This window comes from Calypte anna, chromosome 2 (assembly GCF_003957555.1).
Source record: "Calypte anna isolate BGI_N300 chromosome 2, bCalAnn1_v1.p, whole genome shotgun sequence".
NCBI lineage: Eukaryota > Metazoa > Chordata > Aves > Apodiformes > Trochilidae > Calypte > Calypte anna.
Window position 1 is genome coordinate 46,338,599 of NC_044245.1, and position 23,237 is coordinate 46,361,835.

Below are 23,237 nucleotides of genomic sequence, written 5' to 3' on the forward strand. Positions count from 1 at the left end.
ATAAGAGCTGCTAAAGCCCATTCCTGCAGAGTGTTTGGACCCAATCGAATTTAATGTGCTTCAGGCTGCCATTAAAGCCCGTGTGATCAGAGCAGCTCACAGAACCAAGGTCTGCACCTCTCAGCTAGGAGCAATGGCTGGAATTTATCAAAGCCAAACAATATGAAGGGAGAATAGTTAATTTCAGGTTTAATATAAATGGCAGGTCTGATTCCCACTGAAATCCGATGAATTATGATGGCAGGAAGGAGGCCTATAGATTTTTGTCTTATGCAGCAATGTGGGAGAACATCCAAAGTATTTAGTTCTTCTGCCTCATAAGTGCTGCTGTGCTTTTTACAGCATTTTTGTTCTTTGCACTATTTACAAATAAGATGAAATACCTTATTGTAATGTCTCTTTATGATGATCTCCAGTGTGCTGGCAGAAGTCCTCTCTGGTCTTTCTTTTGCTAGTGAGAAAACTCCAGAAATAGAGTATATGCTTTCAAGTGTGTTACACTAACATCCTTAGCAGTGCTAACTGCTGGGCTGTTCGTGTTTTGCTATTTTCTTTTAAGATAAGGCCTGTTTTTCATCTACATTTTTGTTAAAGATTGTACACAGCTGTATGTGAGTTCAGATTTGTAAAGAAGTCAGCCAGCCATTGCTCACATTGGGTACTGCCTGTGAAGGAAGTTTAATGGGTTTTAACTTGGTTTTCCTGGAAATTCTGTAGCAGTTGCATGTAAAATCAATTTTTATCCCTAAGTGGAAAGATTATGAAGCAGAAAATTTTGATGTTGAGCCTCAGGTGGTTTTCTCTCTTTCCATATTCAATCACTCCTAGAAGGTATCAGTTAGTGCATTTTCTAGGCAACATTCACTGGTAATCACAGACCTAGCAGAGAGCAGGTGTTTGCTTTCTGGCCAGTCTTTTTCCCTCTTCACCACCCAGGTAAGGGAAAAACTCTGTCCTTGTTTGTGCACTACTGCTTTGACTAGGTTAGGAGATGTGTAACAGATCTGCGGGGAATGTGGAGCTCCCAAGCTGTAGCACTTCTGCCTGTAGCCAGCTCTCAGAAAGCCAGTGGGGAGACCTTGTGTGCATGTGTGTTGGAGAAAGAAGGAAGGAAGCAGGCAGAGTAGACTGAAGATCATAGAATCATAGAATGGCTATGGAAGGGAACTTAAAGATCATCTAGTTCCAACCCACCCTGCATGGGCAGGAACACCTTCCACTAGATCAGGTTACTCAAGATCATTGGGTCAGGGCCAGGGTGCAGGATGATGTAGGGAGATGACCACTTCCAGTAGCTATTGCATCTTAAACTGCAGTGCCAACATGACATTGGCTCTTAAACCCTTCAGCAGGAAGTCTTTGTTCAGTCTCTTCTTCCAGCCCTGGCCATTGTATCCAAGTTTGGATTCTCCATGCCTAATGCACGCTTCACCTGGCTGCTTTCTCCATCTGCTCTTCACCTTGCTGTTCTTTCTTGGGTCTCGTGGTTTATGCTGAAGGCATAAACAGTAAATTTTTCAGTTACCCTAAGTTTTTCTCATGTGACCTTTATACCGTAGGCACGTAAAATGTGGGTGTAATTTGTGGACCCATTTGTGAAGAGCATAAAAAAAGACAAAGTAAAAGTCATGCAAACATGGATATATTAAGATTGTTTTTCTTAAAAGTGATTACAGTACATTGCTAAAGTCTTAATGAATGTTCAAGCTGTAATGGGCTTCTGCCTGTCAGCTTGTCTTTTCTAAAAGGGAATACCCTCCAGGGTTTTCTTGCTATTAGCTTAGCAGTTACACAGTGCAGCTCTCAAAACTGTGCATCCAGACAGGCACAGTTTGCACCAGGAAAGATGCTGGAGTGAATGGAAGTTGAGGAGTTTACACAGAGGTGGGGAAGGTATAATACAAACTGCAGGAGTTGTGCATAGGAGTGCACTGCAATGGTGGCAACTGGAAGGGCAGCTGGAGCAGTAAAGTTATACTTGTGGCTGACAGGTAGGAGAAGGAGGTCGGGAGAAATCTGAGGGCCAATATACTCTCCTAGGAACAGTAGGAGCGGTGGTACTTCTTCCCTAAAGGCTTCTTCATCTCTGTGTCCCAAGAACTTGGTCATCCTCATGTTAATCCTTTTACATTGTTCATCACTTCAGCAGTTCTCAGGAGAACATGGCATACCCTTGCAGGGCAGAGACATAACCAAAACTGCCACATTTGAGAACAGTTGAGCCCAGTCTGGGCTTTACACTTTCCTTTTCTTCCCTCATGTCATTAGCCCTGTCCTTGGGCAGGTTACAGTGTCAGGTGGTTGAAGAGAGAGGTGGAGCTTTGGGGTGTTTTTTTGTAACATCACAAAATACAGAAGCTGTGATGCCTTGCTTGAACTAAGACAAATGCAATATAAAACATTAGTACTGGAGAAACTGGTAAAGCCCAGGTATCATGACAGCATGCATTGAAATGTGATTTCCCAGCTGGAATTCCTGTAACATACCAGCTTCATCTATTAGCCTCACTACTATTACTACTACTACAACTACTACTACAGCTACTACACCTACTACTACTACTACTAATAATAATAATAATAATGCTGCAACCTTCAAGAAAGGTGTAGCATTTGATTTTAGGCAGAATTATGGAAGAGATCATTAGAGAAGAAACAAACCTAAGCACCATAAAAAACTTTTTTCTACCACAGTGCAATTGGAACGATTTATGTCCACAAAATTTATGTCAGTGTTCTGGCAGAACCTCATCTATTAATTCTTCAGGTTTACAAAATAAAGACGCAATTTCTGCCTGTTATAGCTGTGTGCTCTTACACAGGAAATAAAGGAAGGGCTGTAAAGCATTGCCCTTGATGGAGCTGCATTTTGCTGGTAACAGACTTAACTGTACTGTATACCTGAATATATGTATATTAAACAAAACAAGAACAAGATGTGATCTTATTGGGAAAGAATCCCTGCAATATCCCTTAAGTTCCATTCCCTCCACAGAATATCCCTGAGCCTACAAAAAAACTGTGTAAAATGCAGAAACATAGGTACAGGCTGGGAGAGTCAGTTTCCAGGCTGACAAGCAAGCTGTGTTTGCCCTGTTGGCATTATATCCCATCCATGCTGTATAACTACTATAGCAGAGATTAAAAGAAGGTCATGCTGTATTATGAACTGCTGTCTTTATTTTTAGGATTAGATAGCTTTTCCTTTTTCTTCCCCCCACTGATTCTCTTTATGTCTTAAGGGTAGATCCTTTCTCTTGGGTCAGGAATGTAATAAGGCAGGTTTTCCTCTCTCCAGGATATTGTGTCTGTCTCACTGTGTTTAAATTGCCACAGAAAGAGCTTCTGAGCAAAACACAGTATTTTTCTTTGTACAAGAGCCAACGATTGACATATCCTCGGGGACTTCTCTGTCTTTAGCATTTAAACATACAAGTTGGATATGTTTAACCTATTGATAGGCAATGAAGACAACTGCAAAGAGAACAAAAGGAGAAGCAGAAAGAATTTTTTTCTAATTTGGGGTTTGAGAACTTCTGTGGCTGTTGTTAGTGCAGAGATGCAAAAAAATAACAAGACCTGTATTTTCAGCTGAAACAGGGAGGTGAGAAGAGAACAGTCCTGCTGGGCTTTGAATTAGTGCATTCCTATTTCTTAGCAATACATTTTCACGTTTAGAACAAGACTTGTCCAAGCCCATGTGTAAAAAATAATTTGATTTGCAATGTCTAGCTTAAACAGCATTTGGGACAAAAAGACTACTCCCGCTCAAGCTTATAGTAAACTCCACAAAATGCAAATGCTAATGAATTATTAGTAGTTTGACTACACTCGGTCTTAGTGCGTTACTCACTTCCAAACTTGTATGTCCACTGAGGCAAGAGCAGACTATAAACCCTGTCTTCTCCCCGTAGCAGCTGTGCTGACCCAAGACAGCTGTTGAGCCCAGCTCTTTGTTACATCTCTGAGGTTCTGCTCGGTCTGCCCTTCGCATGGGAATGCTCTCTTGGGTGCTGGAGTCAAAACAGCCAGACTGACCCAAGCTCTTTGTACCAAGACAGGTGAGTAAGCAGTTTAGGAGCTATTGAGGCAGTGATACTGAAAGTACAGCAACATCTTGCTAAGAAAAGGTGATGAGCTGTTACAGGGTAGAGCCATGCAGTGTTTCAGGGTCAGAACATGATGTGATTCCCGCTGCACCCCACCACTTTCCTTCTCTCACTGTTTCCATTCTCTCTTCCAGCTGTTGGTTTCTTTGCTGCCCTTCTCCTGTGCCTGTCATCCCTGTCCGTCTTCCTCTGTGGGCTGTCTCAAGTTATAAATCATCATTATTTTTCAGTTGACTTGGGCTTCTAATTTTGATCCCTCCTTTTCCTCATTGACTGCTATTGCCAGTTCTCAAGGGACAGGAGATGGGAATCCAGAACAGCACAGTAATAAATGAGCTTCAAGCATGAATTCAGCTGGAGTGCTGACTGAGGTCTAATTTTTTTTCTTTATAATTAAGTATTAACGGTCATGGACACAGACTTCATATATTAAGTTTGCAACAGAGTATAAGTTATATTTCCTACATTCCACATACGTAATTCTTTTTGAAATAACCATCTTTTTGACTGAAACTTTTTTTAGTGTTTTGATTTTTCTTAATGAGAAAAACCTTTTTAGTCACTCTGGGTTTATAAATATTTGTAGTACATACTTTTTTAATGCTGTTTAAAAAGTCACATTCCTCTCTCTTGTATGTAAACCCGAAATGTCTGATTACTGTAATTTGATATGCAAGTAGTTCTTGTTTAAGTTTGCAATCACAACCAAATCTAGGGGAACTGGTGGGGGAGAGAGGATGTGTTTCAATTTTATAATCGTGGAAAACTGAAAATTAAGTATTGAGATTGAATGACAAGATCAAACACTGCGAGGTGAGGAGTGCAGCATGCAGACTGTTTAGTGCATTCATTATACACAGAGGAAATTACCGTGCAGTGCTTTTAAGATCCAGCTGATTTTATAACTGTTGGTATTCAATTTCAACAAAGGTGTCAAGACTGTTGTGGCACTGACTTGCTTTGGGCCAGATCAGCAGATTGTATAAGTTGTCATGTTGCTAATCAGCATTAGCAGAGATCTGTCACAACAGCATTTCTTAAGTCTTCCATAAAGTATGCAAGACAGCCACAAGAACTCTAATAGAATAAAAATAAATTAATCCAAAGGAAAGAAAAGAGGAGTAGAGATAGTTATCTGACCTTCTCCACAGGCATGTGTCTGTGTAGAAGTGCAGAGCTCTTCATGTATAGCTATAGCATCAGCTTGGCTTTAGGAACTGCAAGCAGCTTAAGCATTTATGCCACTGTAAAGGTTTAAAGCAGCTTAAGTGCTTCGTCGGTCTCAGGAACTAAAAATGGCTTAAGTATTTATGCCACCCTAAGGACATGAGGTCAAAAGCATACTTTTGACTTGTGCAGCAGGGAGGAGACATTAGTCTCTTGTGGTTGTTTAGCCTGGATGTGCCTGCAAAAGATCTTTCGTAGGGAAAGGACAGATGGGATCCATACCTATTTTCCAGCAGATAAGAGGAAATTAAAATGCAAGCATTGTTCTAGCAGAGAGTCACAGAGGTTAGAGAGAGACTCTATTGCAGTCATTGGAATGTGTCCGAAAAGTCTGCTGGGGATTTCGTTCCATGGAGATGCAGGGTTTTTTTCTCCTCACAATGGGATTTCTATTGTCACAGGATATTTCTTGCCTCACTAGAACCTCGTTTATATCCTACTTCTTTACAAAGCTTTTGTCTGTCCATCTTGCCATGGTTTTTAACATCAAGATGTTAATGAGATGGTAGGGAGGCCTGCCTGATGTCATCTCTGAGTTGGCAGGCTACCTAAAATGGTAGCGACGAGCAGGGATGAGCCATGGATTGCATCCCTGGGGAGAAGGCAAAGATGGGTACTTGCTTAAGTGCTGCTCTGTCACTTAGTTAAGTGCTGATACTCTTATAATCATGAGGATATCTTAGGAAGCTGTGTGGATCAAGAAAGCACTCACAAACAATGTGACTACTTTTATTTAGAATCAGAAATGTAAATATTACTGTGCATGTGGGCTTTAGCTTTCTTGAGCCTTAAGTCTCCACCTCTGTTGTGGGTTGTGGCCATAGGCACTGCTTTCCAAATTCTGTTGTTAGGAGGAGTACATGCACAAGCCAAGAGTTATTCAGATGCTTTTGTAAGTCCCAAGTGAAGGAGGGATCTGTACTTACCCCTAAGTGAGGACAAGGAAGTTTGGGTTCTCTTATGCCAAGTCTGGTGAGCTGTGTCTGGTGTATTTCACACTATGCTGGTCAAGAAGGTTGAAGTTATACTAGGGCAGGTGAAGAGGAGTGCTGAGAGGACCACTGAAGAGGGATGGACTAACACAGTCCTGGGAGTGGCAATGAGGAACCTGGGAACAAAATGTCAGGCAGGACAAAGGGACTTCCACACCTGAAGCCAAAGCATGGTAAGAGGAGGAATGAAGACTTGGTCATCCTAAAGAAGACCAGAAGGAACCAGTTAATTTAATCCAGCAAATGAAAGCAGAGAGGAGAGTGTTGTCTGCCAGTTACTTGGGGTGGGGGAGGGAGAGAATTAAACACCGTGCAGGGAAGCAGAGCTGTTCAAGCTAAAGGATAGTGTTGGCACAAGAACAAATGAATGCAAATTGGCTGTGAATAAATCGAAGCTAGAAATTAGTTGTTAATGAGCAGAGGAGTGAGTTCCTAGAAGACCCTTCCACTGGGAGCTGAGGGAGCAGATCACCATTGTACTTAAAAGAGGAAGCTTGCTCTGTTCATGACCAGGATTATGTGTAGCAGGGCTTGCCACAGCAAGGCATGGACCTGACGACCAGCAACCCTCTTCCTGTTTCGAACTGTATGTGGGCTTAAGGACAAATCTACATCCCCTAGGCAAAACATACATATAAGAGTGTTTCCTGCAGGACTTACAGGTCAGGGCAAGTTATTCTCCAGACTAGCCTCAGAGCTATCCAGTGTGTTAGCTATCTGGGGGACACAATACCTGCACATTTCCTCTTTGCAGCCTGTGGGCTCCAAGACTTTCTCCTGTAGCTGTAGGATGAGCTGTGTTCAGCAGCTATTCCACCCCATTCCTCTTTGCCATTTGAGCTTTGTCTCCTGCATGGCAAATGCAGTGGCTCTGCTGGTTTGAGGGACTTCCTGTGGCTATACAGTCCAGGGAGAGATTTTTGCTAGATGATGGCTTAAATGCTGCTTCTGCTTGATGTCAGCAGTGAGATTTGATGAGAAATTATATAGTACCTCCTTTAAAAATTTTATAAATACTCATATATAACTGTAAGAGGATACAAGTTTTAAATTGTCATTGTTTAATTGAAATTTAACCATTTTTTTTTTGACAATGATGATATATATGCCTCTCACTGTGCCACTAACTGTACCATATTATACCCATGGTGTATATATATAGCGGGAGGAGCCATTCTTGCTCCTGAAGCTCGACGAGCTGCTGGTCTCTTCCAGGACTCCAGCCACCACACAGCGCTTCCAGGGTAGAAGTGTAGCGGGAAGAGCCTTTCTTGCTCCAGAGGCTCGACGAGCTGCTGGCCTCTCCATGCCTCGCACCAGAGTGAACTTCCTCTGTGGGTGTGTGTCCCACCTTTACTGGCCCCCTGGTAATAGGGGGCCTGCCCTAACCAGGCACAGGTGGACTCACACCCACTCTTTGGCAACTTGAGGCACCTGGTTTATCTTGTTTCTCTACATATATATATGTATATGGTTATACAATGGGTATAACATGGTCTCTTCTAAGTTTTCTCCCAGCATATACTAGGGTAGCATGAAGGCAGATTCAGGAGATTTTCACAATGTTTTCTTCTTTATCCTCCAAATAACACTTGGCTTTCAAATGCAATCTCAGCAGCAGATGACGATAATTCTGTTGTTCCTAACTCTTTCCACGGGTATGAAGAGGAGCTTTCTTCTTGCTGTTTGACTACTGGGAGAGCACATTTGGCCTTTGTTCATGTATTTAATAGCTAATGTGTACCAAGCAGTCAGCTAAGATAGCTCAGATACCCCTTTCTTCTAAAAAACAGGTGGAGAAGTGAAGTGGAATACTAAGAGTACTGCAGTTCCTACTGAGGCAGTACAATCTCGAACTGTTAGTACCGAACAATTGTTGATGGAACAATTCGACCATAAGCCCTGGGCTAAGCCCAAGGACAGCTCTGCGTAAAGTATATCTTGTAGCCGCAGTAGACAAAACGCTGGGGCTTCTTCAAGGTTAAAAAGTAAACAAGCGCTGGGGCTTCTCCAAGGTTAAAAAGTAAACAAGACAGTTAGATTAGAGAGCTTGGCAACGATTGCAACATCCATGAAAAATCTCGAATGTACTAGAAATTCATTAGCTCATTAATTATTGTTTAAGATTTGTAGCCAATCAAGTTTAAACTTTTGTAACAAAATATAGGTACTACCAATCAGCAATAGGTATACGTGGCATTAGCTCTTAGAATAGTGTATAAATATGGCCTTCTGATTCAATAAAAGTTAGACATTTGTTTGCATCAAACAAGTCTCCGTCTCGCATCTGTTTGCATCAAACTCTCACTGCGACATCCTACCTTCAGTGTCACCTCACATCATTTGCTACAGCGTGTGTGCATGGTGTCCATTGATTATATGAGAACATGTATGATTTAAGGTGTACCCTTTTTAAATAGTGTTTCTTATCATGTAAGCATTTATGCTTCCAGGACAGTACAGTGCAGTTTGTACTCCCTTCTACCACTGTTTTTTGAGCTTCCCCAACAGAAGTGATTGGCCAACTTCAGCTTTGACTCCGATGAATTTGGTGGCTGTTCTTTTGCTCTGGAAATCCATCTCAGAGCTTTCTTCTTCAGAGCCTGGGCATTCTGAGACCAAAATCAATATTTAGGTCAGCTCCCTCTGTTCATTTTAGGATATTTTGGAGCCAAATGATAATAGCAACATTTTTTAAAAGGAAAGAAGGTGAGCCAGGACAGACTGAGATTTGGTAATGAGCACTGAAGAGGCATGAAAGTGACTGGTGGTTCTGCAAATGACCCCTGCTTAGCAGCTTTTTGGAGCTGTGTGCTATGGGAGATAGCTAGCAGAATTCCAGTCTTTAATGGGGGATTTTTTTTCAGGTCAGAAATTCTTAATAATACAGAACTGGTGCTTCAGAGCCTTATGTTAGCAAACCTGACGCTAGGGAGTAATATCATTGGCTTTCATGCGCCTATTTACTGTAATAAGGATTACCAACATAAGTAAAACTTGCAGGTTTGGGCCTACAAAATTAAAAGAAAAGCCTTTTCACACCCTGAAACTGCATCAAAATTCAATTTCACCAGGAAAAAAAAATCCTTCTGATCTAGTCCCTGGAATGTGACATTTCATGGGTGTAATAAGGTTACAAACAGATTATAAATTGAAACCCTATAAATCCTTATTGTACTGTACCAAAGCTTCTGCTTTGCATAATACTCTTACTCCTGACTGTTCTTTGTTTTACAAGCTCAAAACTATTCATTCCCTCTCATAATAGAGACCAGGGAGCCAAAAACACCGTGGAAAATCCAAAGGTAATTATCTGAGTCAAAGAACCTGAATGCCAGAGTTCACAAACTTCTGAACTTTTCTAATTGCCCTCTTTTTCACAGTGAGACCTCCCTCTTCCTTTAAACATGTTATAGATCTTGCACATTGTTTCTGCCAAATGATAATGATTTAAAAATCTTGGTGTAGATTTAGTTCCTGTCCTGTATTTGTATAGTTCTGCTTAAGTGTCCATAGCAGATGACTGATCAGCTTTTCCAATCATAACTTGAGGGAGAGCGTTTGAATCTGGCCCTACGTGGTCAGGATTACAAATTCTGTGAATTTCACTGATGATTTCTGCTGTTGGCTTCTTTCTTGAGATGATTTTATGTCCAGCAAGTGTCTTCTTCCTGACCAGCCTTCCAGTATTGGGGCACATTTCTGTGTCTGCTAAAATATCACTTTTCTGCAACAAGCAATTGAGTAGCTCACCTGAAATCTAAGGAAATCACCAAAATTAGCAGGTGATGTCATGGACTTGTTTCTTCTAAGCTCTACCTGAAGGTGAAGCTCTTGGAGGTCACTTGTAGCATCACAGCAATGAAGGAAAATAGCATGAAGAGAGATTTGGTTGCAGGAAGAGTAGAGTGATGGGATAGGAGACCAGGGCAGACAAGTATGGAGGGACACAGTTGTGTGGTGAACTGAGGGTGACCATGGGACAGGTGAGCCAGTGGAGTAACAGAGAGGTGAATGATTGAGCCCCCATCCTGGGCAAGCTCCACGCAGCGGGAGATAAAAGGAGGTGCTGTTGGGAACTGATTTAACAAGCCTTGGGAGTTTTTGTATCAGATGGAAAGCCTGTGGCACACACTCAGATTTCATTTCCCTCTTGGCAATGTAGTTTTACCCCAGTAACTCATGGTCTGTAATGTTTACAGAAAGATTTGGCCAAGAATTACTTTAATGTGCTGAGTTTTGTCCTGTTATTTCTTTCTCTTTCAGGACAGAAGAGCACACATTAAGCCCCCTGTACTCTTCTGATGCCATTTCACAGCACAGGGCATCTGTATGCTTTTGTTACAGGCATGTGTTGTCCGTATGGACTAAAGATCTGCACTTGAAACAAACTCCTGCAGATTGTATATTGTCCAGAACATCTGCTCTGTTCATGCACTCTGCGCCCCATCACAACTTTTAAGAAATGGCAATAAAGTTTCAGAAAGAGAAGAAGAGCAGTCATCTTTTATAGGCAATGCACATCTGTTTGCCATGGCAATGCTGCATAATTGTGAACATAAGTGATTTCATTTGGTTTTCTGATTGTTTTCAGGACTTCAGAAAAGATGGGGATTACCTTCTTTGTGTTCCAGTCTGAACTACTGGGTTTCTGTATTGCTGGAATTTACTGTGAGCTACTTACAGAGCAGATAACAGATTTCATCCCCATCCCGTGATGACAAATACTGGAATGATTTTTGTGTAGTACCTTAATGGAAGTAATCACATTTGCTAAGAAATGCAGCCATCTAGTGGTACAGCTAGCAAGCAGAGGGAGAAAGTACAGCAAAGGGGAAGCTGATGAGGCAGGGTTTCTCCAAGAGAGTCCTGGAGGATGAGTCAGGTAGCTCCTGCTGAAATTCTAGCTTTCATAAAAATTTAGAAGTCCAGTTATAGTGTGTGTTTGGTTTTTTTCTGAAGCAGCACTAATAATTCAAACAGTTAAATGTTGGAAAAATGGAACAATCTTGAGGCTGGCCCCTATTCACCTGCCCTTTTCTGCTCAGAAACATAAACAGCAAGAATTAAATCCATATTTAAATTCTCTGCTGCACTGTATCTTGATGAAGGGAACAGAGCAAGCTACTTTCCTGGAGGAGTGAAAGGCATGCAGCCCTGACCCATCTCTGGATACACTCACGCAGATGATTCTGACCACAGCAAGACATGGGCACGACTGTCCACAGGCATGGGGCAGGTATTGCTCCCAGAGACCTTCAGGCAGAGTCATGCTCAGCAATGGCAAAAGCTGGCTTGATGGATGCTTCAGTGTTCCCAGTTTTTTGTTACTGCAGTGTGTAGGGTTTTGTTTCCTCTGCTGGCACATTTACTGAAAGAAAAAGTTTTTGTGGAAGCCTGGTTTAGCAGTTCTTTTGACTTTTCATGTTGGAGGGTGTCAAAGGACTGATTTTGTAAACCGTGTTTGTGTTGAGTGGGACTTAAATAAGGTTCCCCTGATCTGAGAAAGCATTACTCAATGTGAGTCATGCAAGTTGTGCCGTGCATGAGATTTTCCAAGATCCATTTAATAGGCTGTGTCCCTGAGGCCTGATCCAAAGCTGCTTGATACCAGCAGAAATAACTTTGTAGACCTTTGTACATTTCTAGTGAGATCTGTAATTTGAACCCCGTGATTGCTTTGGTGTACAGACAGTCTTTTAGTACCGTAGGGTCCTGATGCTGTTCCCATGGGATGTTACAGTCAGGGTAATGACAATGGAACATTTTTGTTAACCTGTAATCTCTCTTCTACAGCATATAAACAATGACCACATACATGGTGAGAAGAAAGAGTTTGTGTGCCGATGGCTGGACTGTTCTCGGGAGCAGAAACCATTCAAAGCCCAGTATATGCTGGTGGTCCACATGAGGAGACATACAGGGGAAAAGCCACACAAATGCACTGTGAGTAAAGGGGGCTGAGCTCAGGCAGGGCAGCTGAGCTTCACGGGGAACAGGCTGGTGCACATGTTGTGTTCTCTGATCTCTTGTGCATCAGATGTTTGTTGGAGAAGAGACTGTCATGTTTGGTTTGTTATCCAGCTCATGCAGATGACAAGAGCTTTAGGAGAGGGGATTCACTGGATAATTTAGCCCACTACCTCAAGTACAAAAAAGCCCCAAAAGGGAGTGTTAAACAGGGCTCAGTTTGCTGAATTATTTAAAAGCATCTTGTCTTGCAGAGCTGGGTGTCACTTCTGGCCACCAGCCTCCTAGTGGTGATGAGTGGATTGCTGTTTTAGACAAAATACACAAATACTGCTCTCCTCTAGGAGAAGACTTACATAATGCTGGAAGCATTTTAACTAAAGCTGTAATGGGGTTTGTCTGGATAAATTAAAATTCAGCAAACCGAAACAGAATTATGCTAGGCAAGGTTTTGATGGCCTGGAAGGTTTCTACGCTTTCATAGGTCAGCTTTTACCATTTCTTGCAAATCCAAAGATTAAAATTAATCCAGACTAACTTCTTGTCTTCAGTTTGAAGGTTGTACTAAGGCCTACTCCAGACTAGAAAACTTGAAAACACACTTGAGATCTCACACTGGAGAGAAACCATATGTGTGTGAACACGAAGGTTGCAACAAAGCTTTCTCCAATGCATCTGACAGGGCCAAGCACCAAAACAGGACTCATTCCAATGAGGTAAGTAAGCACAGCTTCAAAAAAAGTAATGTTTGGCATCGAACAGATTTACAATGTGGTCATAGAAATTTATGACAGAGACCAGGCAAAAAAATCCTCAGCAACCTGGAAGGAATAGAAGTTCTGGATGGCTCTTGCCAGCACAGTCATTCCTGTGTCATACAGACCTAGAGAGACTGTTTGGCCTAGAGAGGGCCATTTAATTACGTGTAAGACAGATTTAAAGAAGGGATCTAATGTAAACACATGCAATTAACCAGGTTCTTGGTTCCCCTGAAACCCTGGGATGGTTTTTCCTGTGGGCATGAGTGAGGTTGGGCCTGGCCCAGGTGCATTCTCCTCCTGGGTGGGAGTTGACACCTCCCACAGCCTCCTGCAGCCTCCTTTGTGCTGCTGTGGACAGCTATCAAGCTATCAGTAACTCTCCAGGGTATGGAGAATTTGGGTTGCCCTGTAAGTTCTGAGTAAGTCCTTTTCCTTCTTCTCCAGGCTATTTCACTCTTGATTTCCATCCTGAGCAGACCACATGGAGTAGGGGTGCAGTGGAGGGAATTTAATCTTTTTTCAGCAAAACAGCTATGACAGTCACAGCCATCTCCCATGACACTCTCAGTGTAAAACCTCTTTATTACAGTGTGTCTCCCATTACTGCTGCCTCCTCTTTCAGGAATCACAGCATCTCCATGCTTTGTCCCTGCTTAACTGTCCCATTCCAGGTTACATGTGGAGTCACAATCCTTTGCCCTCTCAATCTCACATCTTGGAGCCCAGTCTCTCCTCCTTGACTCATCTCAGGACTCCTTCACCTCTAGCCTAAACCTGGAAGTACTGGAAGGGCTGGACAGAGCAGCATGGTGACTGCCTGGTGCAGAAACCATAGCAGCTATATCTGTTTCCACTAGGCTTGTATCCTCCTCTAGCTGCCAGGTCTGTCGCAGGCGTTCGCTAGGACTGGCAGAATCTGCTGGGAACATTCATCTTCTTCCAGTCCCCTGGTCCCTGCAGCATCTCTTGAGTCACAAGGAAAGCAGAGAGAGCTGCCCATCTCCTGAGTTTGCCTTGTTCCTGCTGTGTGTGCTCTCAGCAGCCCAACAAACAACTGCACTGAAACCCAGCAGCAATTCTGTGAATAGTCACCAAGGCAGAAGGAAGTTCACCAAGTCAGCTATCCACTGTCTGAACTAATCTGTTTCTTGCCTAGTTGATGAGTAAGATCCTCTCAAACTTAAAGATGTGACCTGCACTGTCTGTGTTTTAAGATCAGGATTTCATGTCTTAACAGTAAGGAACCAAGAAAAATTTTCTGCTCTGCATCATTTCTGGTAGGTACAGCAGCAAGGGTAAAAGAAAAATTTCTTTTACTGTTATTCCACAATGAAACCGAGTATTATTCTTAGGCAATGTATACTGATGGAGTGCCATGAACACTGTGGGAAACACATAATTCAGCACTTTGCTGCAGCAGGTAATCTGGAAGCAGGTTTAAAAGCAGCTGAGGTGTCTTTGTCCACTTTACGGAGGTAAAAGAGACCTAACTGACTTGTACTTCCACAGCATCTTGAGAAAACATCTTCAATAGCTCAGCATCAACTTTAAATTGCTCACGGTTGACACTTTTGCTCCTTTTCAGTTTGATGTGAAGTTTTTTCTGTTGAGGTCAGTGAAAGCAGACTCAGGCCTTAGATAGCCATGAAGAAGCTTGGTTTGTCAAAGGCTCCACACTGTGTGAGGGTCTTATTTCTTTCCTTTCTTGAGGGCTACTGTAAATCTTTAAAATAGTAGTTACTTGGAAACAATTCAGTATTAAAAGTGGGTGAATGATACTTTGTTTAGGAAGGGTTTAAGTCTTCTTTCTAATCCTCTCATAATACAAGAACAAATCTATGTTAAATTATGCCAGTAAATTTTCTTTTTTCTACATTGCTTAGTGAATGAAATTAACAAAGTCAGTGGGTTTAAAAACAAAAAGTTATGCTGGTGACACTAATAATACTAGTGCATATATTGCTGTAATGTGAAAATTCCTATCGTACTGCATCCTGTGCTTTGACACTATACTAATGATCTGAAGGAGCCAGGAAAAAACTAAGCAGATAATCCTGCCTGACCAAATGCCCCAACATGTGTTTGCTGCTGAATGTCAAGGAGTAGGTACTGAGCATACTAGAAGCTGAGCATTCAGGTATAAAACTTTGGAGGGCAATGGGCAGGATAGAAAACTAGCCCAGTTTTTGTAAGTTGCCACAGCTCTCTTGACTCCTGTGCTATGATAAGTCAAAGCTGTGCCAGTTCACATCATGAGAAGCTCTGCCCTCCATAAACTGCACAGCTGTGATGGGTACCTTCAATACCAAGGAGAATTAATAGGTTTGTCTAGTTGCAGTCACTGTAGAGACCATAAATTAGAGAACAAATTCACTGCGAGAGCATATAACTGTAGGCACCAGCTGTGCTCCAAGGAGCTCTTCAGGAGTCCCACGTGGAATTAAATCTAATTTAAATGTTTTTCTTCTCTTGGCAGAAACCCTATGTTTGCAAGATACCGGGCTGCACGAAACGCTACACGGACCCCAGTTCTCTGCGGAAACATGTGAAGACCGTGCACGGCCCGGAGGCACACGTCACCAAGAAGCAGCGGGGAGATATCCACCCGAGGCCTCCACCACCAAGAGACCCAGGCAGCCACTCTCAGACCCGGTCACCAGGCCATCAGACTCAGGGTGCAATTGGTGAGCAGAAGGACCTCAGCAACACTACCTCAAAGCGTGAAGAATGCCTCCAAGTGAAAGCCGTCAAGTCAGAAAAACCAATGGTACGCAATACACCCTGCCACTGCCTTTGTCCCTTCTCTCCTTGCAACCAGTTTATAACCCTTTTCTGAAATGCTTAAGCCCCTAGACTCTAGCTCACAAGCTTAGGTTTTGTGAGGTTTTCTTTTTCGTTCACATTGTAAAATATTTTAGAAACCTAACAAATAGCAAATAAAAAGATTACATCTCATCTGCGCAGTATGCAGTAAGTGCAGTGTTGGCAAGCCTCACAATAATTGTTTCTCTTAAAGCTTCGTCTTCTGGAATCAGTGTATTATGAGAAAATCACAGTTTTCTTTTTTAAAAAGGCTTTTTTTTTTTTGTACATTCTCCTCTTAAAGTTAAAAGAATGTGAATCTTTCAGGCCCGAAAACAGAATGCAAAAAAAAAAAAAAAAAAAAAAAAGTACAAAAGGCTAAAATGGTGGTAATTTTTTGAGAACCTGGGATAACAACTAGATTTTAGGGGCTTGAGGTTGTAAGGTCATGGATCAAGCTGAAGCAAGATAAGTTGACATTCTTAAATAGCAGGAGGAGATCTTTTGATAACATTTGATTTTGCTTGTAATGTGACCTCCTCTCTTAATCTGATACTTAATTTAACTTGACCGAGTTAACCGAATTCCCATTAACTAAATTGAGCTGAATTAAAGAGTCTCTGCACATCTTTTCTCATGTTTGCCTTAATGTATTGCATTAAACCAGTATAGTCTTGAAGACTGAAAGGACCTTAATCTATTTTTTTGTGTAGCAGCTTAGATAAAGAAGTTCTTTAGTTGGCCTGCATTGCATGTGCCATCCATCCTTTTCACAAGGGCTAGCAAAGGCAGTCACTCCATTCTTTTCCACATGAGGGTCTACTCATCTAGACTCAGCTCTTAGGGACTACAAATATGAGCCCTCCAAGTTCTGCTTATATTGTTAATCATGCTGCAGTTCAGTGATTACTTACAGAAATATAAGTTCCTGGTATATTGTGCCTAAGGCTTATGCTCAAACTGTGGAGCATTAATCCTGAATTCAGAAACTTCCAAATGCCCAGAGTTAACTTCCACTGATGCAGGAGATAAAGAACCTCTGCTGGTTTTGGTGATAACTACCTTAAATTACAGAGGAGCAAAACTCATTCTCCTCTTGCTTAGCTAGATAAATCTATAGTATTATTAAGTCGTGTTGAGCAAAGGTGGTTTTAGCTTGCATAAAATTAGCAGGAAAGAGGTATTAATGCTGATTGCTTACATAATATTAAATACTTCTCACTGAAAAATTTCTTCTAAAAACAATTTTGTATTTCCTGGTTTTCTTTGCTTGCATAAATTGATAAATTTTCTGTTTTTCCAACTAATCCAATGTCTTTTCTGTCTAATGCTCTTAAATGTCTTGTTCTAACTTCCTAAGGACAGTGGGTAATAAGGTGAGGGCATTTTAACTTTTCTGCTGTTTTTCTTATTGCAACATTATTTATGTCTTTATTTTAGTCTCTGCCTGTTGTCCAGTCATTTCTTTATTTAGCAACATGCAATCCATTAAACTCATTCCCAAACGTAATGTGCTGTGAGCATTTTGCAACACTTGACATGTGAGAAATCTGGCTTATATTGGTGAAATGTCTTCAGAAATGTCTTTGTACCTTCTCCTCTAGATGAGGCACCCATTATTTTTCTGTATTTGCACATCTAGAAATGTATGTCCCCTCTGAAACAGCCCTTACTTCGGTAAACTACCTCACTGTGATCTTGACACGTGGCTGCAAGAACAGGCTTCTCACTCTTCTTCTGTATTGCATGGAACTATTGTCCAGAAGCATAAAGACTCTTCTTCATAATACCTGTTATTTCTATTCCTGACACCAAATCTGCCATGTCCAGGAGTTGGAAATGAACTTGCTCAGTGTGGCCTCATAAATTCTAATTATGTGTCCAAGTTAGAAATTAGCAAACAGCTATTGCATCTTAATGGGCATCTCAGGGGCATGTGAAGCTACAGTATTGCCATGGGTTTGTGTCTTCATTCACTGATGTTAAAAGTGAGAGCCATCACTGTTACCTCAGAAATTCTAGCTACCATTTGTCAGTAAAATGTGCATGAAAGTCACAGGCTGGCAAAAAAAAAAAAAAAAAAAAAAAAAAAAAAAATTAAAAACCACAGCAGAAACTCCAGAAGTTAAATACTTAAATGAAACTGTTCTTGGAAGCAAAACAATACTGCATGCCCCACTGATTTGTGATCACACTGCCACAACCTATACCCAGATTCTATGCCCAGAGACTTCTGTCTGTCTTGCTGTCTGTTTTGTCTGTCAGTCTGTCTGTTTCAGTTTGTCAGAGAAAATTTCCCCTTCTTTTATGAGAATAAAAAAATAAAGCAAGGCTGTGTTTCCCCACAGCAAGAATTCTGCTAGAGCAGCAGGGAACACTCTCTGTTAAGAACAGAAAGGACAAATTATTGCAATCGGCTCATATCCCTGTAGATGAAAAGCCTGTTCTGTGTTCTTAAATTCTTAAATTTAAAATTCAAATGAAACAAATGATCTGATTCAGGATCATAACTTCTTTGACTCAGGGAAGAGGTGGTATAAGCTAGGGAAAAGAGGAGTTAAAAGTCAGGCCCTAGTGCTGCTAGGGTCACAGGATGCTGATAATATGATACAGTATTTTTTTCTCACTGGTGCTTTGTCCCTGTTTCATTACATGCCAACATTTCAGGCCAACCGCTGCTTCTAACAATGAGCCTTAAGCTTGGAAAATACTTACATTCTTTAGCCACAAGTCTAATTAAAAAAATACAGATTCCAGTGCTGCTGGTGTCTTGTTTGTTTGTTTGCTTGCTTGCTGCAAGCCTAGCAGTGTAAATTAAACTGCATAACATGGCTCATGGTTTATTGAGTTCAGTTGGGAGCATCACATACCCAAAGTAGAATATCCATACATAAATGCTCACAGATTATGTGAAATGATAGAAGCAATTATGGAAATAACTGAAATAAATGTCTCCTGTGGATTTAGTATGTACTGTCAGCAAGATACTGAAGTGGATTTTAATCTGGAGCTTTGCAATGGTATTCACTGCAGTTAGAATCAGTTTCTAGAGAGCCTCTTAATGATCACTGTCATCATTTAATGCTAAACTTTTCTTTACATTTGGTTTTCCTGCATTTGCTGCAGGTGCTCTTGTTAATATTTTTTGCTTAACCCTAACATTCTCCTGTTTCTTCCTTCACTCCAACAGACATCTCAGCCAAGCCCTGGTGGTCAGTCTACATGCAGCAGCAAACACTCCCCCATCAGCAACTATTCCAACAATGGGATCGAGCTTACTCTAACTGGTGGTGGTAGTGTAGGAGACCTCAGTGTCATTGATGAAACCCCAATCATGGACTCTACCATTTCCACAGCCACCACAGCACTTGGCTTACAGGCCAGGAGGAATATGACAGGGACCAAATGGATGGAGCAAGTGAAATTAGAAAGGTTGAAACAAGTTAATGGAATGCTTCCAAGACTGAACCCCATTCCACCTTCCAAAGCCCCAACCTTGCCGCCTCTCATAGGAAATGGTGAGATACACATAAGTGGAATGGTAACCCCTTTTTGTCCTTAAGTAATTGCTCAGTCTTGCACCCTTGTAAAGAGTAGTGCAGTTTATGACTCTCAGCATCTGTGAGAATGGTTCATAAATTGACCACTTGCTGTTTATCCCTCATTACAAGGCCTGCTACCCATCCTGTGAGAATTCTGATAGTTCTGTGTTTTACAGAACCAGTGCCCAGCGTCAAGTTTTAAATATTCCCAGCAATTAAAGGCTTGGTCCCAAGATCATCATCATCCTGTCTTGTTTGGAGGCAAGGCAGATGAAATAAATAGCTGGCAGCTTATTGTACAGAAGTCTTTCAGATGAGGCCTTAGCATGGCACCCTTTGAATAAATGTGTTGGGCTGCCCTTCTAATGAACTGTTTCCATACCTGTAAATATGTTATATGTATGGATGCTACTGATAAGAAGGGCAAGTAGCCATTGATGGGAGCAAGACATGATTGAACTCTGAAGATCTGTAGTTGTTTTTGTACAAGGAGCTGCTCATTGCCAAAATGCATGTCCCTGCTGGCCTTATAGCATGTTCATAGGTTTCTGCACTCCACCCAGCAGTGACAGCCCAGGTTTTCTGAAATCCATTCAGTCAAAAGAAACTATGTAGAATTAAGAAATGTATTCTGTTTACTTAAAAACAAAACAAAGCAAGGAAACCAGCAAAGATGTTTTGCAGTTGTTAGGAGTTATTTCAAGAGTATTTCGAGAAGTGTTACAAATGACCTTGAATAGCCTCCAGGTTTTTATGTTTTGTCATTTCACACAAATGCCTGTTCAATTATATTTTTCCTATAAAAAGCTTCCTTACGAATGTGTCCTTCTGGCACATAAACCAGCATAGCTGTACTGCAGTCTGGAGCACGACACCAGCTGATGACAGTTTGTGGCTACGGCCTATAAATTGTGTGCTGGGATTCTCACTGAAAGGATACCCTTGAGTCTCTGCATTAACTTTAACCTAAGGACACAGTTTTTATCCCTACTTCTTTCAAGGAAGAGCACTGCTACGATTTGCTGTGATGATGCAGTCTCTTCCTCTGTACTCCCTTCTTTACTGGGTGCCAGTTTCTGGGTGATTCTCATTTGATTTAACTGTGTATTTTACCTCCAGGTACCCAGTCGAACAGCAGCTGCAGTGTAGGAGGATCCATGACTATTCTGCCAAACAGGAACGAACTTTCAAGTACGGACATCACTGTGTTGAACATGCTGAACAGGAGGGACAGCAATACTAGCACCATCAGTTCAGCCTACTTGAGCAGCCGCAGGTCTTCTGGAATCTCACCTTGCTTCTCCAGCCGGAGGTCCAGCGATGCCTCCCAGGCCGAGGGAAGACCACAAAACGTGAGTGTTGCAGACTCCTACGACCCCATCTCGACGGATGCCTCCCGGCGCTCCAGTGAAGCAAGTCAGTGTGATGACCTGCCAAGTCTTCTCAGCCTCACCCCAGCCCAGCAATACAGGCTGAAAGCTAAATATGCAGCAGCTACCGGTGGACCCCCACCAACTCCACTGCCTAACATGGAGAGGATGAGCCTTAAAACAAGGATGGCACTCCTGGGTGACTGCAGGGAGTCTGGAGTATCTCCACTGCCTCCAGTGAATGCCCCTCGAAGATGTAGTGACGGTGGGGCAAACGGTTACAACAGGAGGCATTTTCTGTCTCATGATGCTCTAGGAAATGGGATGAGGAGAGCCAGTGATCCAGTAAGAATGGCTTCCGACAATCTCTCTGTCCCTAGAGTCCAGCGTTTCAACAGTCTTAATAGCTTTAATCCTCCTGCTTTGTCTCCATCCATGGAAAAGCGCAACCTTGTTCTTCAGAACTACACCCGTTCTGAGGGTGGCGTCTTCCGCGGCTTAGGCTCTCCCTGTCCTCCCAGCATCAGCGAGAACGTCGCCCTGGAGACTGCTACGATGGAAGCAGGTGTCAGTCTGAATGATGAGGATCTTCTGCCAGATGACGTGGTTCAGTATCTGAATTCCCAGAATCAGGGTGTGTATGACCACTTGTTGAACAACGTCCTAGATGGCAACAAAATGCATCACAGCTCAGTGTTAGGAAACAACAACCCCGGCAACTTTGACCAAGCCCCTCCACCGAGCAGTCAGCAGGCAGGATCTGAGGTAAACAAGAGTGACTTGCCCATTCAGTGGAATGAAGTAAGCTCAGGAAGTTCTGACTTATCTCCTCCAAAACTGAAATGCGGGCAGCGCTCAGCAGTGCAGCAGGCTCGGGCCTTTGGACTATATAACAATATGATGGTTCAGCAGCAGAACCTGGAGAGAAGCAACGTGGCCCAGCAGAATGGCTATCAGAACCTGGCAGAGAGCAGCGGTTCCTACAGTTTACAGCAAAACACCATTCCTGGCAGCACTAATTCCTTCAGCATGCAGCCCAGTAAGCCTTACACTGAAAGCATCGGCAGGCAGGCAATGATGCCTGGGGCGATAGACAATTCCTGTGGCATGGCAGTGCAAGGGCAGAAGCTGAGGAGCAGCAGCATGCCAGTGACTGGGAACCAACAAAATTTTGGCCATCCCATGCCAACCAACGATCAAGCCGCCAGTATGGCAAATGGGATGCCGAACAGGAATATGATGGAACAGGAATATTTGCAAAGCCAACCAGTTGGAGATGGCATTCATTACCAGGGAGTCAATCAGTCTGGTCAGATGATGCTAGGGCAGGTTAGTCCTACCTCACAAAGCAGCCTGTATCAAGGGCCGCAGAGTTGTCCACCGGTGTCTCACACCACTGGCAGCCAGGCTTCAGATTTGTTAGTGGCCAAAAGTTACCAGCCCTGCTCTACTTACAGCAGCAACAGGCGGCAAAATATGTTGAGAAACAACCTGGCACAACAGCAAGGACTCATAAGTGATGGCAACCAGGCATACAGGGTAAACACCGTTAAGATGGAGATGCAAGGTCAGTCGCAGCAGTTCTGCTCTAGTGTGCAGAATTACTCTGGTCAGTTGTATGACCAAACCACAGGCTTCAGCCACCAAGCTATGAAAACAGGTTCTTTCTTTGGTTCGGAAGCTAACTGCCTGCTGCAGGGGACTGCAACTGCAAACTCATCCGAGCTTCTTTCCCCGGGGGTTAACCAAGTGTCGAGCACAGTTGACAGCATTGACAGCAACAGCCTAGAGAGTGTGCAGATTGATTTTGATGCTATCATAGATGATGGGGACCATGTCAGCTTAATTTCAGGAGCCCTGAGCCCGAGTATCATTCAGAATCTCTCTCGCAATTCCTCGCGCCTCACCACTCCCCGAGCGTCTCTTACATTCCCAGCTATGCCTGTAAGCACAACCAACATGGCCATTGGGGACATGAGCTCTTTGTTGACCTCACTTGCAGAAGAAAGCAAGTTTCTTGCTGTTATGCAATAGACATAAAAACCAAACAAACTAACAAACAAAAACAAAAAGCAAAACAAGAAAAACCCAACGAAACAACAAAAAACCCTTTGGAGATAACGGATGAAAAAAAGACTCATATTTTTTAGTTGTGTATGTATTTTAGCAATCTCATCTCACCTAAATGGGATGTGTTTCAAGTATATTCCTTTTATGGAATAAGGACTCTGAAAACCCTAAAGTGTTCTAGGGAGAAACTGTCTTCCATTTCAGTTTTGAATCAGTATTGCTACACCCATCTACCCCCGCCCCTTCTCTCTCTGTCTCTCTTTTTGAATGTCTGTATGCTTCCTTTTTCCCTTTTTTTTTAATTGTAAACCAATGTAAACGTGTGAAGTGCATGTTTTTGTTTTGTTTTGGGTTTGTTTTGGGTTTGGTTTTTTCTTGTTGTTTTTTTTAAAGA

General features: G+C 42.4%; 1 protein-coding gene across 1 annotated transcript in view; it reads left to right on the forward strand.

Annotated features, from left to right (window-relative positions):
• The window catches only part of GLI3 (GLI family zinc finger 3), a 208,151-nt gene extending 185,275 nt beyond the window's left edge, over positions 1–22,876 (forward strand). The window contains exons 11-15 of the mRNA XM_008498278.2: positions 12,125–12,274; positions 12,850–13,014; positions 15,536–15,826; positions 19,052–19,379; positions 20,523–22,876. Coding sequence (XP_008496500.2) covers positions 12,125–12,274; positions 12,850–13,014; positions 15,536–15,826; positions 19,052–19,379; positions 20,523–22,807 — 3,219 coding nt within the window. The 3' untranslated portion in view covers positions 22,808–22,876. The remainder of the gene's footprint in view (positions 1–12,124; positions 12,275–12,849; positions 13,015–15,535; positions 15,827–19,051; positions 19,380–20,522) is intronic.
• Positions 22,877–23,237: the final 361 nt, after the last annotated feature.